At 36.5% G+C, this 19,091-nt stretch overlaps 1 protein-coding gene across 5 annotated transcripts in view; it reads right to left on the bottom strand.

The window, feature by feature from the left end:
* Positions 1 to 19,091, bottom strand: part of DYRK3 (dual specificity tyrosine phosphorylation regulated kinase 3) — a 28,059-nt gene that overhangs the window by 796 nt on the left and 8,172 nt on the right. For 2 of the 5 annotated variants that reach the window (XM_014060945.2, XM_087720082.1), the window contains exons 1-3: positions 18,334 to 18,546; positions 15,635 to 15,746; positions 2,998 to 11,031 (exon numbers count right to left, since the gene is read on the bottom strand). In XM_014060945.2, the coding sequence (XP_013916420.1) occupies positions 9,460 to 11,031; positions 15,635 to 15,746; positions 18,334 to 18,422 (1,773 nt within the window). In that variant the 5' untranslated portion in view covers positions 18,423 to 18,546 and the 3' untranslated portion in view covers positions 2,998 to 9,459. Of the gene's footprint in view, positions 1 to 2,997; positions 11,032 to 15,634; positions 15,751 to 18,333; positions 18,547 to 19,091 lie in introns of those variants that run through there. The other 3 variants (XM_014060946.2, XM_087720083.1, XM_014060947.2) reach the window with 3 other exon arrangements.

Below are 19,091 nucleotides of genomic sequence, written 5' to 3'. Positions count from 1 at the left end.
CACAAAAATGATTAGGAATATCCATGAAATGCTGTGACACATTTGAAAACAATCTCCTTTCCCTCTCCTCTCCGTTCTTCACTACAGAAAATACAACCTCCCAAGATTGTCTGACCTGATCATATGCCTGCTAGCAAGAGCCTGCCCTAGTCTGTATTTAGGCTGAGTGATAATCCACATAACTAATTATAATGAGCACGAAAGGGCAAACTGACACAAGGTTATTTCCAAGCAGGAAATGAAGTTAGGAGTGTAAAAGAGGAAGTATCAGCTGTTTTAAACAGCTAAGTAATAGGAAAAAAACACCTGTTGGCAGAATGCATATATATATTTTCTGAATAAATGAAGAGACAGCTTTATTTATTCACCTCAATATTTCTATTGGAATCTCTTTAAATGAAGACTAGGATTAATTGCTTTAAATCCAGTTTACACCATGGATTCTTTGTTGTTTGCCTTTTCAAACATTTACTTAATATTAAACATGAACATTATTTAAGCATTTATTTAATAAAGCTGATTTTCAATTAAATATTAAAACATGAAGCAACTCAAATTGGACACAGCATTCTTGGTAGTTCTGCTGTCATTGCTTTAATCAGTGGTGGGATTCAAATTTTTTTACTACCTTTTCTGTGGGTGCTGCTTTGTGGGCGTGGCAGGAGAAGGATACTGCAAAATCCACATTCCTTCCCCACCCCATTAACCTGCTTTCCAGCTCCGTTCTCCTGTTCAGGGCAACAAAAGAAGATCAGCTGGGAGGCAGTGGTGGTGGGGCCAGCCTACTTGCCTGTTCTCCGAACTACTCAAAATTCCCGCTACCGGTTCTCTGAGACCTGTTAGAACTGGCTGAATATCACCTCTGGCTTTAATGTTTACTAGTCTTTCACCACATCTGCACACCAACCAATTTGATGTACAGCAGAATCCTAAAGAATATCACATTTGTCAAAACAATTAGGTCATCACATTTTGTACCTAAAAAAATAATATTCAAATTAAGTAAATAAACCCATAGAGCCTAGTCTAGTTGTTAAGGCAGCAGGTTATGTAGAAACCAGGAAGCTGTGAGCTTAGTCTTGCCTTAGGCAAGAAGCCAGCTTGGCGTCTTTGGATCAGTCACTCTCTCTCAGCATTAGAAAGGGATAATGGTAAACCACTTCTGAAATCTTATCAAGAAAATAGCAGAGATTTATCCCGTCAGTTTCTAGGGGTGAATGCTGGTTTATTCTAGATACATTCTAGACCAGTGTTTCTCAACCTTGGCGACTTGAAGTCCTGTGAACTTCAGCTCCCAGAGCTGGCTGGGGGATTCTGGGAGTTGAAGTCCACAGGACTTCAAGTCACCAAGGTTGAGAAACACTGTTCTAGACTCAATATTTGGGTTTTCAAAACCAATATTCTGGGTTTTTAGTTCCAAGGAACTACAGAAATGTCTTGCAAATCATGTTGTGATATTAAGCAATCCAATCTTCACCAAACCCATTGACTTTTTTAAACAAATGACTCTTTAATTGTTGTACATTAATTTCTTTAATTATTAGGCCTCACCCATTCAACAATAAGGAAATTTTCCTAAATGTGCTAGGAGAGAGAACACTGAATATGAGAAAATCATGCCAAAGAAAGGCATTCAGCACCATATCTCTATCAAATTTTAAGGCATAAAATGATGCGCCTATTCATTGCAGATAATAATAAATGGGAGTGCATAACAATGTGTTAGATCTGCTTTGGAGATTATCACGAAGAACAAGAACAATGAAGGGAGATTGCATGATATGCCTATGACAGACACCCTGAAATGTTTCTACCAGCACTCTTTTATTATTCCATTACTTGAGTGTCATTTTGAGGCAGGCTGATATATAGACCACCTTTTGGTTTTTGACTTTTTAAACAGACCCTTCGAGTTCAAGTATCATGTCATTTTACCGGTACATTACTGATCATCAACAGCCTACGGTGATTCAGGATGGTTTTTAAAAGATACAAAAAACTTAAAATCATAGGTTTCTCTTAGCAGTGAACTTTCTACATCATTCATGATATCAACTATGAAACAATATACCTTCTATTCCCCCTCCCCCCCGCGCCAGTCCATCGCAAGTTATAGCCTCATCCATCCTATAATGGTTAAAGGCCAGTGCAGGAGGTCTTCTTGTGCAAACTGGATTTTTTTTAAATAGAGGATTTAAAAATAGTAGAAAGTACAACAGATACTTAAGTTATTCATCCAAACTTCAACCTAGATGCCTCCTCCCAATCTGTTTGTATTGATAGGAAATGGATTCCTCCATGTAGTAGGTACAAACATTCTTCTATGTGAAAGAGTGACAAATACATCATCGGCAGGCATATTAGGCAATAACCAGAGCCATATACTGGAAACCTATGACTTCCCAATAATATCTTGTAATATACAAGAAAGCTCAACTGATCCCCTATACAATCGAACTGTGAACTTCATTTAATAAAACTTGCTCATGGAACGTGACATTCTAGAACCAAAAGGTTAACTGCAGATTGTCAGGGCTGTTAGAAGTTTAATCGGTGCTCTGTAGTCTAAAGCTTAGCATATGCTAAATTTTGACTGAGAAAAAGGGAGAGAACTTGTCCAAAATAGGCAAGGTTGCAATTTTCAATACAGGTTTAATCCTGGTCTATACCTAATAGGCTTAGCAAGGTTAGTGACAAGGAGTTTGGACCTCCACTTACATACTCATAACAGAAAGCATCACATATTGTTCCGTTTCCTTTTCCCTCTATTTTTTCCATTGACTACTTTGTGTTCCTTAGCAAGTTCCACATAATTACATTGTCACAGAATTTGTCCAGCATCCCATATGAAGTTATTTCTCTATAAAAGCTTCCTCCAGTAATAATTTCACGATTTTCTACAAAGATGGGGAAATGTTACCCTAGGCAGTCAATTCTAACAGGAAAATCTATTTGCTTCCAGCACAAGAATCTTCATTTTTCTCACTCAACACTTACAAGGAAAATCCAATGTGTAAAGAAACCTCACTGATGCTTCTTCCAGATTGGACTGCTACTTCTGAAACAAAAGAAGATCTATTAATACAAGAAAAGCCACACAGCTGGAGTGCCACAAGGTAGCTTTAGCACTGGAGGAGAGATATTGCAATGTGTCTATTGGCAGATACACAAATGTCATGCTTCCCATTTTTATCCAGAATGCATTAATGTTCCAGGGGTTTACATTAATTGCGTATTGGCAGTGATTGATTTAAAGAATGATTAAATGTTTCTCTACAAATCTCTAAATATCATCTTGTATTTCACAGCTGTGAAGGCTTCTGTTACTGCATGTAATTTTAGCTTCAAACTATGCAACTGTCTTCATTGAGTAAGCTACTGTACCAAGACATGGGCTTTGATAGAGGAAAAACTGTTTTCATTGATTCATTCTAGGTTTCCTTTTCCAAGCCAGTGATTTTTGTTTTTTTTAAAAAAAAAAAATTCCAGGTTTCTACAACTTAAAGAACGACAGTAAAGAATGCTATGTAAGATGTCCAATTCAAGAGCTTTGACAAACTCACATTTATCTGCCATATAGTGAAATTATAGAATGGTTCCTTTAAAAAAAATACATTAAGCAATCAATACAATAAAATAAAAAGTATCTTGAGGGTCATTAGTGGCATCAGAGATACAACATTCCAATATCTGGGATCAGAAACCATGACTCATTAATGTCTATTAACATTAACATATTTGTTTCAATATTTCTTGCCACATCAAGGAATATGAATAGGCATAAAATGGTGGCTGATTCACATCTTTGATCTGGATAATTTACTGCACATGCATTTCAATTTTCTTAATTGTTTTGCATGCACATTCATCTTGTGCTGCACTGAACATTTCTTTAAAAAATTTAATAGAAGTATTGGGTTAAGAATAATATAGAAATGTTAACAGTTATTTAGTTGAGTTGGGAAGCTATAGAAATTGAATAAGTAAATAATAAAATATACTGAATAATAAGCAGCTTAGACAGGAAACCTTATGCCACTTCAAATGGTTAGCCAATATCTTCCTTAAAACTTCCAGTGTTGAAGCATTCACAACTTCTGGAGGGAAGTTGTTCCACTGATTAACTGTTCTGTCAGGAAATTTCTCCTTAGTTCCAGGTTGCTTCACTCCTTGATTAGTTTCCACCCACTGCTTCTTGTCCTCCCCTCAGGTGCTTTGGAAGATAACTTGACTCCCTGTTCTTTGTGGTGGCCCCTGAGATATTGGAATACTGCGATCATGTCAACCCTAGTCCTTCTTTTCATTAAACTAGACATATCCAGTTCCTGCAGCTGTTCTTCATGTTTTAGCCTCCAGTCCCCTAATCATCTTTGTTGCTATTCTCTGCACTCTTTCTAGTCTCCAGCTTTTTTTACATCGTGGCGACCAAAAACTAACTTATATTAAAATTAACTGACATTAGCCAACATGCTATACTATTGCTGTGACAAATCTTTTTCCAAGCCAAAATGACTAAGTATATTCATGCTAAATTACAAAATGTGCAAACTCAGTGAAAATTCTTCAGTAAATGGCTTTTTCAGTTTTGTTAAAAGGCTAGCTTTAAATACAGCATCATGATTATCTGAACGTACCTCTTATCCATTAAATTGTTCCTGCGTAGTTAATATAGTATTCATTCTACTTTACTGTTAAAACATCGATAAAAACTTACTGAGTTCAGAGTATCAAAGCTTCACGCCAAATCTTTGCAATTTATTATTTTAACTTTCTCTTAGCATTTCAGGGTTGGTTATATTGTAATTAAGTTCATTTGCCAATTGCCAATTTTAGAAGAAACATGTGGGCTTCTATTTTGTATATTAGAATTCAGATCCATCAGCAAAAAGCCAAGTCATAGGCTCAGGCTAATAGACAACAATTAAGTGGAAATATGTATGTAGTTTATCAGTTCTGAAACAAGTTTACAAATCCTTCCCATTAGAACTTATTTTTGGTTTTCTCACAATCAGTAATCCCAATGAAATTTGATCTGTATGTTGTTGCAAAGCAAGAACATTTTGCTAATACCTACATTATTCATAAAGCTCATTTTTATCTTTAGTTCACTCTTGGCACTCATGCTTAAGCCTGGATTTACAAATGAGTCTCAATATGCTGAATCTCATGCTAGCTTCAGTTCTTACACTGTGACATTAAAACACACAATTGCTTTCAATTAAAACATTTTTCTATTATGTTCTTCTAATATTTAAGAGAAAGAGCTTTTTTAAATAAACAAAATTTCTCATAGATTTTATAGGTATTTCTTTATATCTGAATGCTAAACAGTAGGTGAATTTTTTTAGAACTACATACAGCTTGAATCTAAAAAAGAAGTGTTTATTTTTAAAGAAAGTTATCTTACGTTGGAGCACTTTTTCCATTGCATTTATATATATTTAGACACTAACTTTTGAAAATGTTCCTTCACACACACACATATTCCAAATTATCATGCAGTTCAGCACTAATTAATTTGGAATGTGAGATTGTCTAAGCAAAAATTGTTGGGCTCTTTGTTGGAACTAGCTTAAGATGATTAGGACAGTTGAATGTCCTTGTGCCTTATTTTAGTCATCTATATCTATTTCCATGCAACATTCAGGAAGTTCAGAGGTTCGAAGTGACCAATAAGATCAGTTTAAAATACTTCCAAATCAGATTTGTATTTTATGATAATGCAATAATGTGTTCTGAATGTTTGATCTACAAGTTCCATAAACCAGTCAGCAAAAGTCAAGAATATGGAAGCTGTATTCCAGAAGCTTTGAAGAGTTTTAGGTTGCCTATTTCTTTATATGGATACAATCATTTTTTTGGTTATTGTACAAGAACTAGGACATTGCTTTGGGAATAAGAGATTTGAACAGACAATGCAAGATATTAAGATTATTAGACCTTTGTTCCAATCTATGAAACAGAAAATTTCACCTCAATTTATTCTATCGTATATGTTTCAAGAAAATTCATTTCAGTTGACATTTCTGGGCTATTTTCATAGAACTGAAGAGATTAATTTAGTTCCCGCATTAGTATAAAGAATTTAGATGAAAATTATTTCAAAATAGAACATTTTTGGGGTATAAAACAATATCAATAAACCCAGTCTACTTACAAAAGAACATTAGACCAGTGCCAAATGCTAAATAAGCCAACATGCTGTTGTTGCATTTTCCATAACAGCCATTTTATAGAAATGGACTGTTACTACAGGATTTTATTCCTCAATTCATGAAATTCCATAACAGTATCAGTTACTTCATTTAAATTAACTTCCTTTCTTAATAGGAATGGTAAAAATCCAAATTGTTTCAGATAAGATATTAATAGAAAATATCTTATTTTACAGATGTTATAAGATGCTGAAATAATGCAAGTGATTTTTGAAGATGTTTCCATAATAAATTGCCTATTAAAGGCAATGGAAATGTCTTTCTAATCAGTTTTTTGTGTTATTCTCCTTGAATTAGCAAAAATTATCACCGAAGAGAATAAGAAAATGGAAGAATGGGAACGCCCTTTTAAAAAAAGCTTAAAGATAGTAATTAAAGAGAAAATTGTTTACTATGAAACCTATCTGGTAAGCTTTCAATCAAATATAAGTAGTCCGACTTACAATCACAATTGAGCCCAAAATTTATGTTGCTAAGTGAGATGTTTGTGGAATTTTGCCCCATTTTTCTTGTCGCTTTTGTTAAGTGAATCATTGCAATTGTTAAGTTAAAATGGTTGTTAAGTAAATCTGGCTTCCCCATTGACTTTGCTCGTCAGAAGGTTGCAACATAACCCCAGGACACTGAAACCATCATAAATTTGAACTAGTTGTCGAACATCCAAATGTAAATCACATGACCACGGGGATACTGCAACGCTCAATGTGAAAAAATGTTAATAAGTCAATTTTTTTCAGTTCTGTTGTAACTTTGGTCACTAAATGAATTGTTGTAAGTCAAGGACTATACATTTGTATTTTATTTCCCAAAATCATCCAGATTTTATTGATGGTGACTTTTATCTGCAGGATTCAGCATTATTTAAAGCTATAAAAAAATAACAAGCTATAATATACCCCAGGTATTTCAGTATAGCTTGTAGATATTTTTGTGGAAATTTATTATATTTTATACAAAGGATGAACAATTAAAAAACAAAATGCAATGAGCTATAAACATGCAACTAAAGTCAAGTTTTCAATTTTACAGTTTGTTTCTTACTTCACAATTTTCTTTTCTTTGTAAACTGCCTCAAATTCCTCAACTAATGGAATGGCATACAATGCAATAAACATTAAATGTTTATGCAGTAGGATAACTTTTTCACAAGATTTTCTTGCCAAGGTGAAAGTAAATTGTTCCTTATACGCAATATTAATGTCATAATTATTTCACGTTATGTTAAACCATGCACTTTAAAAATAAAAACAGTACATTGTAATACACTTGACATTTCTCAGTAAGAGAAATACTTTTTTCCAAGCAAACAAAAAAGGGAATAAATCCCACTTGAGGCTACTGGACATATCTCTAGAACGATATGCACAATGCTTTATGCACTCAATGTCTGCTACTGCATAGAATATTTTTATTTGAAGGAAGCCTCAAGGATGTTCACAATCTAAAAAGCCTCAACCGTGATCATTAATACTGTTAAGACAGAAATCTTAATTTCAAATAATCTTAAATGGCTGTGCAGATATAACAACCCAACTATCTGAAATAGACAAATTAAGGTATTTTTTTGGAAATGGAATAATTTATATGTAAATGCAATAGAGCTTTCTGGGTCTGAAGTTAGTGAGCATCTATAAAATCTCCATTCTTGAGGACTCTTCACATTTTTCTACTACCGTATTTTTGGGAGTATAAGACACACCTTTTGCTTCAAAAAAAGAGGCTGAAAATCTGGGTGCGTCTTATACAATAAATACAGCAATTTTTGCCTCCCCAAACCCCACCCCCTTCACAAAAATAGCTGTGCGTAGCCTTTAGAAGGCTTCCAGAATGCTCCTGGGGACTGGGGAGGGCAAAAATGAGCAAAAAACAGGCTGAGCAAAAAACAGGTTTTTTTTTTGCCCCCCAGCAGCATTCTATACATGCCCCCCCTTTTTTTGACAAAAAATGGGCTGTTTTTGGGAGATCTGCAGAATGCAAAAACTTTTTTTAAAATATTGCCTCTTCAAAATCTTGGTGTGTCTCATACTCAGGTGCGTCTTATACTCCAAAAAATACCGTATGTAGTATTATTATCAGATGTACAGAAATTGCATTGCAATCTGAATGAACTGCTGATAGAATATATAATCTAGCATTTGAGACATTAACTCGAGAGTAAACACAAAAACAAGAGGAAGCAAATTGATTTTCAGTGATTAGCTGTTCTACAAATGATTAACTACAACATAGAATGCATCCTATGTAGAAAATTGAGTTTAACTGATTCATAAACATCCAATGCAAATGTCTACCATTAATAGTAATTCAATAAATTTGCACCATATAGTTATACTGTACTTCAGGTCTGAGTAGTATTGCTTTGTGCTTTGCTAAAGATCAAGTCTTCATAATCAAGATCCTGAATGGGAAAACCAAGAGGCAAGCTTATGTGCGCTAGTAAAAATAGTTTTATTTTCCAGTATCCAGATGCTGCCCGTTACATTTTCCTGTACAAAATATCTGAAGCACCTATCTTTTTTGCATCTAATTGAGATTTGAAAACAGCATTTTGCTCAGTTTATCATTTACTAAAATTAAAAGCAACTTATTTTAATACACAAGAATTTTCCTCAGAAATATTTTTATCTCCATTTGTGATCAATTAATTCAATTAAAATGTTGGAATGAAAAATTAAAACATTAAAATGAGAGTCCAAAAACTATTATCTTCATAGCTCTGGCTCACCACACATTTTTGCAAGGTGTTTGTCTGCAAGAAATTTGAAGGAGAGTTCACAAATTAATTTTGCAAACTCAGAAACCTTGTTGTTATATGTAGAAAATGCTACAAAATAAGTCCTAAACAACAAAAAGCTTAAGAACTTGTGCTTTTTGACCAGCTTTCTGTAAGGAATTTACTATTAAGTGCAATTATGTTGAAACCACATTGCACTCAATTTTCTGGTTACATGGCTCCCTGCATAAACAAGTGATCTTGTGGTTTATAATGTTGCTCTAAAATCTGTTATACATCATGTAATCTCACTGAATAAAACAAATGTACACAATAAGCATCCCAATTCTAGCTGAAACAATTTGATTAAATAATTATAGCCCTTAAAATGCTTGTTTTCATTTAGGTATTTTTTTTACACAAGTTTCAGCCTTCAATAATCTTTTCCCCAGGCCCTACACTAATCTCTTTGTCATTCAAGGAGATAATAATAAACACAGAATATGTACCCTGGGAATATGTAATTCTCTATTAGCTGACCAGTTTTGGTAGCACAGTACAGAGAGGTATATTGGCATTTGAATCAGACATTAGATTAGCTCTCAGTTTGTTTGCTACCCCAACAACTGGGGGTAATCTGGAATTTATCCCTGGGAAAGCACTTGTATAGTGAGCAATCCGTTTGCCTGAACTTTTATCCACGCTGGGAGGTTTAGGTACTCGTTTACAAATCCAAGGATGTCTTAAAGCTTGGCTAGGAGTCATCCTTGCAGAAGGATCCCAATTAAGACATTCTTTTAAGAACTCTATAAACAAAGAGTCCTCACAGCCTTTTAATGCTGTGATCCAGTCCTTGTTGCCTGGAGCACTGCGCATTTTACCCCTTCGTGATCTGCTACCATTAAGAATAACTTTCCCATCTGCTTGAGTTGTTATACTGCAATAGCGAGGATGACCTTTCGAATTGATGAAGTTTTTGGCTCGCTTGGATTGGTCTAGCAATTTCTGTGGAGGCATTCCAAGGAGCTCCATCATGCAAGCTAGCTGATCACCCTCATCCTCTCCTGGAAACAAAGGATAACCAGTCAGAAGTTCCACCAGAATACAGCCAAAACTCCACATATCTATGGGCATCCCATAGCGACTTCCCAGGATAACTTCTGGGGCTCTGTAAAACCGAGATTGTATGTAAGTATAAACTCTTTGGTGCTCAAAACAACTAGATCCAAAATCAATTACTTTGATTCCACTGCGCCCTTGCTGTTTCAGAAGAATATTTTCAGGTTTTAAGTCACAATGTATAATTTTGTTTCTGAATAGCCCATCCAGACATTGCAATATTGAGTGGGCAAATTTACGTACAAGCTGCACACTGAAGCCTTGAAACTTGTTTCTTTTGATCAGCTCATACAGATTCATGCTCAACAGCTCAAAAGTCATACATATATGATTCCGAAAGGTAAAGTTTTCTAACATGTGAATAACATTCATGCTGCCAGTTTTATCTTGCTTTTTGAGATGTTCCAAGATGCGTATTTCTTCTGCTGCTTGCCGGTGAAACCGTTTCTCATTGCGCACCATCTTTAGAGCCAAATGTTGGTGGTTTTTGTGATCAAACACTTTAGCTACTTGGCCAAAGCTGCCTTTTCCAATTATTTTAAGTACTTCATATCGGTATGCAAGATGGTCATGAGGTACATGAATGTAGCTGCCTTGTTCATCATCATATCCAGCATTGTTTGGACCACCACTAACTCCCTGTTTTTTCTTTGCATTTGGGCCCACAAAATAGATTTCAGGAAAATTAAATATTTCTTGTTGCTCATAGGCTGTTAACTGCTGTTTATATTGCTTCAGTGCTTGCTCTGCAGACTGACAACCAACTTTCTGTGCTTTTATTGAGCTGCCACTATTTTTGATGGTGCAGATACTATCAGCGCTTTTATCTTTTACTGGAGTTGGAAATGACCTTTCAGAGCCATTTATTCCAGTGGACTGCAGAGTACTGCTCCTTCTATTTCCAGAGTCTTCATATAATTGCTCAACTTTGACTTGGCTCCCAGTCAAAGGATGATCCTTCATTGTGATTGTGCTAGTAGGTACCTTTAAAGATGAAACAGAAAATCCTTAGAATCCACAAATTTAACATTTGGGAAACAGCAACAGTAATTTAACTTCAGAAAAAATGTTGTAGTAAAAATGAATGTTTACATAAACCTGATATAGTAAAAATCTGTATTAGCATACACTAAAGTAGTTTTGCAACATCTACTCTTCAGTCAGCATAGCAACAAGTAATGAAAGTGTAAAGCAACCAAGAAACTGCAAATTACTATTTTACTAGCTCAAAAACGGCAAATTGAAAAAAAAAGATAAATAACCAGAGATTATAAAACCTTTCCAAAAGAGTTAAGGCAGAATTAGTGAATAATTTGGTTACCAAAAATTCCATATTGCTCTTAAATTAGTGCATTCCCACCTCTCCTTAACTTTTTATGAAGGCATGTTTGTATATTTTGTATTCTAGAATACTAACTTAGTTTTGAGCCCTGCAAAGAGTTTTGTTCCATGCATGAAGGAACTAAATATTTTTCCTACAAAACTGCAAAACAGTCAGAAAACATTAAAAATGATTTATCTGCATTTGAAACAACTGTAACTTTGGAGACTCACTTCAGATTCTATTTCAGTATAGGCAATGTGAGCTATAAACTCCCAAGTAATGCAATGAATGTCCTATCCTAAAAACTGGTGCAGAATAGCTACCTTGCAAGTGTATTGAATGAATGAATGAGCCACTTTTACAAGATTTGATCAGGTCATCTTCATTTTGCAAAGTACCTTGTTGAGCCCACAAGGCAGACTAGCATAAGTCTGACATACCTCATTGAGTTCTGCAAGGCAACTGCACGGTAATGTACTAAATTTATGAAATAGTTGTAAGAAGAACTGCTGAGACATCTTTTAATTTAGACTTAAATTTTTTAAAAAAACCAGTGAAACCAACATTTGCAACTAAATAGCAACTTTTATATATGCTATCTTCTTCCATTTCTATAGCAAATTTTTACTCCACCAAAACAGCAAACAACTCTTTTGAAAAACTATGTGTATACCTTTTTCAATGAAATGCCAAAACAGTTACGGCATTGGTTCAGAAAATGCAGTTTCAGGACACCAAGATCTGTATTTTACTGCTTAACTGCTATATCAGTTTGGAAAATATATATAGTGTATTTTGAGACATACAACTTTCTCAGAAGTCACAGAAAATATGATCCAGAGAATTAGCATGTTAACAGATTCTTTAGTATCTATGGCTGAATTGAGCAGAAAGAAAGAAGAATGCTGTAAAATTTTGAATAAGATGGCCCCTTGCAGGATATTAATCCAATCCAATCAGCAATTCGTTAGTAATTCAGAGCAACCGGGTTTCAAAGACCTCTATTTTCAGAAACATTTGATCTCCTAAAGGACAAAGAACTCTGCACTCAATTTTTGCATTTTGTAGGCAAAAGTAGAGAAAAAATAGAATAGTAATACAGAGTCCAAACAGGAAATGAATCTGAACTTTAATTTTGTCCCATATGCAATACTTAGATAAAATATAAGCTAGAAAAAAATGAAGATAAACATCAGCAATATGTTTACATTTACATTACCAATATATTTATATTTACCTTGAAGTAATAAAGAATAATGAAAAAGGAACTGGCAGTGAAAGAAGATATTCTGTAACTGATTAAATATAAAATGAAAGCAAAATAGCTAGAAATTAACTCACACACGGATAACCTTAAGGCTGCAGGCACATGAGGCAGTAGGATGCCTTAGACTAAATTATTTTAGAAATAAAACGAGAAGCATTTCTCATATCTGTTCTTTGGATAGTGGAAAATTCAGCCTCTAAAGCTATGCTCCATTGAAACTGTATGCAATAGCTCATCTTTAATAAAAAGCAAGTTTCTTGTTTTCATATGCCAGACAAAAAGATAGCCAATTGCCAGAAAAAATATTTGCTTAGTGTCTTAGAAATTCAAAAGACGTGACAAGAAAATGACAGGTAATTAGTTCTCCAATGGCTATGGAATGCAAGAAGGAAGGCAGGTGCCACAAGAAGTGCTCTAGAGTGGAGGTGAGCAACTTGAAACCTCTTGCCAGCTTCCCCACTGACTTTGCTTGTGCAAAGCCAGCAAAGGAGGTCCCAAATGGTAATCATGGAACTGTGATACATTGCAACTGTCATAATAGCAAGTCAGTTGTCAAGTGCTCAAATCACAATCACATGACTCTGGGGACATTGTGATGGCTGCAACTTTGAGGACTGGTTGTAAGTCATTCTCATTCAGCGCTGTTGTAATTCTGAATAGATGTTGAATGACTGATTATAGCCTGAGGACAACATGTACAAACCCTTAGGACATGTCTATGAGCTTTTCATATTGCCTATCTATAGAGAAAACAAGTCCATGTATATGGTATATGATAATCTCTCAGTGATGTTTTCTTTCTATGATACACATATTATGCACAAAACAACTTTAATGCCCTTCACTATGTAAGTCAATATAAGAAATCAGGATTATAAAGCCTGATGCATGCAGGTTCAGGTCTCTTTATATCATCATATATCAATACTACTATGATTACCATATTACAGTTTGTCAATACTGCAATAATTACTCTATGTAATTAATCTAAGTCTAAGGGCTTTATAAAATTTGACCCACTGTATTTGCTTTTGAATCTCTGCCAAATTCAAATATTGTTTTCCCCTTCTTAGCTATAGGCTTCTGAAAAGCAATTATGGCACACGTGAAAGGATACTAGATCAACCTTTTCTTTCAATGATCAGTTATGCAACTAAGTTTTGATTTTGCTTGAATATTTTTGTTGCTTCAAAGTATGTGTAGAGTATCTGTTAAGGCTGTCACAACTGGACATAATTGCTGTAATCTAACTAGTCCTCTCTAACAAGCTGACAAGATACATGACTTTGATTAAGACATATATCATTTCTACAAAAACAATCCAAGTGACAGAAGGCATTACTGTTTCCAAAAGAAATATTAGGAAATTTCATTTTGTATTTTAAAAAACCAAAACCAGTAAATTTCAGTCCTATAATTAAACATTTAGTTAATTGACTGTAACACTAAGAATATTAACTATGGAATGAACATAGATACATTCAAGAAGATATGTAACTATAATGTAAACCAGTGGTGGGTTGCGGATTCCGTTCCAACCAGTACGGTTGGAATGGACTTGCTGGTGTCCACGGGGATGTGCGCAGTGCGTGTGTGCGTCCTGGTGCTTGTGAGCCTCTGCGATGTTCCAGCTGCTCAGCGGAGTGTCGCGCAGACACTGTATGTGCTGTGCGCGGAAACGCTGAAGACGTAAAAAGACAGCAAGAAATGAGAGCGGGTGGGTTGGCCCCCCAGAGCATCGTATCAGAATGGTATCCAGTGCTTCGGGCTGGCTTTGGTACGCCCGTACCCGGGCGTACTGCCTGCAACCCACCACTGATGTAAACCTTTCTTTTCAGTAGAGAGATGCTTTCCAGTTCTTACTTTTCCTGCAAGGAAATATTTACTGACATGTTTCTAATCTATTTCACCATAAAAAATTACTATAATATTCAAAATGCAACTCAAATTTTCACACCACTGAGAAAAAAGGCTATTCTTGCCACTTACATCCTCATATTGAGTAAATACAGTGGTTAAAATAATCATACAGGCATTTACTTAATATCTTGATGTTTACCAACAGGAAAACATTTATCCTATAAATGTTGAAAAAAATGGAAGCCAGATCCCTTTCTCTTTGTCAGTTGAGTGTACAAGCCATAAAGAGGCAAGGAGTATATAGCTTTAGATTAATGATCTGGTAGAATGAGAACAAGAATTGTGACATCTCTTAATTCAGATCACTTGATCAATTATGTTATTCTCTTATCTATATATGCCTATTGTTGTCATCAGTCCATTTCCATTATGAAGAACACTAACATTATGCTGGGGGGGGGGGGGGGAACACTAAGGAAAACAGAACAAAAGGTGGATGAGTTCCAGAAAATCTATTTGCAAGGTTATATAGTATTTAATATTTATGAAAAATAAGACATCTCCACAACTATATTACTGTAAGCTTTGCCATGTTGTTATTAAGTGGTCCTCATTTAGGGACAATGGTTGTTATGTGAAGCAGTTGCTAAGTGAAACCATGACTGTTATAATCTTATTTCAGCTTTCCTTTGCTTTACAGACCTACAAAGGTCAAAGTTACTTCTTAATCATCATTAACAGCAAATGGTTACTCTGAGGCAATTGTTAAATGAGAATTACCTGTAACATTCTTAATCATCCTGAATGGTTGGAAAAGATAGCACAGACACAATATTTAACTACAGCCTTCTGCTGATATAGATGTATGTTATGCAGTGTTTCAGGCTGTATTTGGAAGAAGTTCCTTAATGTACAAGAATGAATGTAGCACGTGTGTGCAGCTTGTTAAAAGCACCCATGAGATCCTGGAAACAAATGTAGCTACACATAGATGTCACATTTGCACAATAAAGCAGCTGTTTTGAATCAAATCAGAAGTACTGCATAAACTTAGTATTAGTATTCTGGTTTGTTAAAGCATCTAGATTGTGTTGTCCCAGCAGTAAGAAAATTCAAGAAGCAGGAAAATTACTTACATTAGATCTCCCTAGTGAAGGAAAACCAGAAGGGGTGCATTCTTCATTTGTAGGTTCTGGATATCTAATCTGATCTATTCTCATATAAGAGTCATACAAGCCATCTCCAAACCTGGCTGGAAATAACAAAATGTTCAGTAAAAATGAACACAAATTCTTACAAGCATCATTTTAAATTATAGTAATATTCCTAAACTCTTATTGGAATCCTCCAACAAATCCCAAGGTCCAGATGATGTGGCTGCAGATAATTGGAAGGAGCAGCATTTGATCCCCCTCTTTTTTCATTAAAAAGGAAAAAAATTATAATAGGCATTGAGTATGTAAAATTCTTCTTTGTTTTTTGTGTAATAACAAGGAACAGGAATTAGTATGTAGCATATTTTCACTTTTGCCTAATCTGTCCTGCTACACTCACTTTTGGGAGGTACCATATTCAAGACTGCCTTAGAAGCCAGCAACAGAAACCTGTCCAATATTGATTCTTTTCTGTCTTGCAAACAGAAAACCAACAACTCTTGTAGACTATTGCAATTTCCCAAGTAATATAAGATCCCACCATTAAATTGCACAGAATACCACTATTTTGTGGTACTATTTATGAGCACTCAGAATCATGAATTAAAGTTATCAATTTAAAAAAATCATCTCAGCAATATCCACCAAAGAAAAAATGTAGGTGATAAAATGTTGCATCTATGATTTGAAATTGGATTTCTTTGAAAGTAAAGTAAGCTGCAATTGTCATCAGCAATCATGAATCAGTATCTGTAGACTCATTAGGAAGAATTACAGCTTCGAAAATAGTTTGAAACTCAATTCATTTAATACCAACCCCCTAAAACAATAAACTTACTGAAACTTAATATAGTAAGTATATGCATCACATATTATTCATCCAGTTATAATTCTGCATAGGCTTGCCTAGAAATAACTCTTCTAGAAAGTAGTCATACCATACTTATGGCTTGATGGGCTTTTATTTTCCCTGGAATAAAAGTAGTTTGCCTTCAACATTAGCCAACTGGGAACATGAAGGATATTACCTTGGCCACATTTATGACCTGCCTAAATTCATTTAGTTGGACACTGTTAGACAAAGAACACTGAACCAGAGGGCAAAGTTCTTAAGTTCCCATCATTTGCTTCAATGTAATAATGTATTGAAGAGTTATGAATATTATTTTGCCTTGTTCTGATCTATTGAGTAATGCTCAACAAGTAATGCTCCAACCAATTTCACTTCTTTACAAATACTTCTGTTTGTAGTGCAAAACAGAATCGGATAGAAATTAACAAATGATGTGTTTTGTTTCTGGAATTGCTGTTTTTTAAAAAGTTCTATTAAGTATTCCAAAATTTTAAAACTGCCTCTAACATGAAAAAGGAAGAGTTCCTGAGCTTCCTCTTGCTTAAGCACAGATGATTTGTTTTTTTAAAAAAATGGGATTACAAACAAGCAAATAAACATTTATGGTAATTACTGCTGACTGGAAGGAATGCTCCTTGCCTTCCAGTTAACAGTTTAAAAAAAGCACACGAAGCAGGGGCCAGCTAAGTTATTACCAAAGGAAAAATCTTTAAAAATTTCCTTATGCATAATTTGGCAGGGAGTTGAAATAATCTGGCCTGCTTTTCGAAGTCACAGCGTACACCGAATATTTCTTGTAACTAAGACTATTTTGGCTCCAACAGTTACTGTACTTCACCTCTACCGTTACATGCGGGAAGCGTAAAAAAAAAATCAAGTGTTACAACACCCCACAACAATAAAACCCAACGTTTTTATTTACGAAAAGAGCACCAACTCCTCCCAATTGAGGCTCACTTGTCCGTTACCGTTGGACGGCGGCTATTCGGATTGGAGGGGTTTTGGGGGGGAGGGGGGAAGTATTGTTCATGTGATAGTTTCCCATCGGTCTCTCGGGGAAATGATGCTATTAACGTTTCTCGAGCCCTCTCTGGTCTACATTTTTGCCCATTATCCCCAATTCAAAATATACAGTACAGGCGCCGGGCTATGCTCCAAGTCCCATGCGCCATCCTCCCGCCACGAATCCGGCAACCGGCCGTTACTTCTCGTTCCGATCGTCCCTTTTCCCCACGTGGCCCCGCCGCCTCCTGCAAAAGTTCCAGCCCTTCCTGCGAAGGATACGTGGGGGACGCAGCCCTGGCTCCTCTTCCTCCCACCAAGGGGCAGGGTGACCCCCATCCTCAATCCCTACACCCGATGCCTCAAAACCGCTTCCCGTTTCCAGACGATCGTGTGTGCCTGGGGTGAGCAGGCTGGCGAAGGATGGGCAGGAAAAGGCTTGGCTGTAAAGGGAACAAGGGTTCCGTGGTGCTCTCTGAGCTTGGTTGCTTTCTTGCAGGCGTTTCGCTGCTGTTTCATTACTCAGGGAGGAAACAGCCCAGTAGGTCGCAGGGGGACGACAACACTCTTCCTTTTACAAAAGCCTCCTCCTCCGCGGCGCCAGCGATCTCCCACCAACACACCCGCCACACAAAATACACTCCCTGTAAAAAAATAAAAAAAAGGCCTCGCCTCTGCAAAGACACGCAAACGGCTGAGTGCCTGGAAAGCAGGAAGCCAGACAGCCCCAAGGCCCAGCCACAAAAAGCCCAAAGGAGGGAAGAATCCACGCCCGCAAGGAGAAGATCCGAGGAGCCCCTTAAGCTTCCCCCCCCACCCCCAGTACCTGCCGAGAGGGGACCTTCCGACTTCCTGCTCAGCAGCATCATAACGAGCAGGATACCGGGGGAAAAGACCGCGGGCCGTACGCCCCATCACCGTGTCCAGGCCTGCCCGGTCCCCAGATCTCCCCCGCCTTCGAAGCCTGCCGCTCGCTCTAGTATCGGAGGTTGTAGTCGAGCAGGCAGGGACGTGGTAGTGCTCAAAGCGCGGTTGCTAAGGGAACGTCTGCTTGGGTCGTTCTGCGCTTGCGCGATGGGGGGAGGGGCTGAAGCGAAGGAGAAGAACTCCCCCCTCCCGTTCAAGCGTTTCTTCAGCGACCGAAGAATAAAACGTGCTTGAGCCCAGCGACTTCATACCGCGCGCGGGTGTACAAAGCGTAGGGGATCCGTATTTATTTTGCCTAAAGACAGGAGACCTTCCTATCTTCTTAAACAGAATACTTTATAAACTGGTAGTTCGGTTACTCGAGAGAAAACCCGTCGAAATAAATTACTATTCGCTTCATAAAGACTACGGACGTGTGTGTGAGCTGTGCTTTCGAGGACTTGATGTACTTCATCTGTTGCAAATTGGCAGATATATATGATTCCACAAAATTCTTGCTTTTGCTGGAACAGCCAAATCCTGCTACTGCACTCTGGAAAAAATATATAAACCTAGATGCTAATGATTTTAAAGCATTGCTTTTGTATAAGGAAATGCTTGAGAAAGTGAGGGTGGAGGGACATTGAAAAACATCTCACAAGAAAATGGGATGGGATG

This window comes from Thamnophis sirtalis, unplaced genomic scaffold (genome assembly GCF_051295495.1).
Source record: "Thamnophis sirtalis isolate CommonGarterSnake01/CBP01778 unplaced genomic scaffold, rThaSir2_p1.2 scaffold_7, whole genome shotgun sequence".
Classification (NCBI taxonomy): domain Eukaryota; kingdom Metazoa; phylum Chordata; class Lepidosauria; order Squamata; family Natricidae; genus Thamnophis; species Thamnophis sirtalis.
This window is presented reverse-complemented; position numbering and strand designations above follow the sequence as displayed.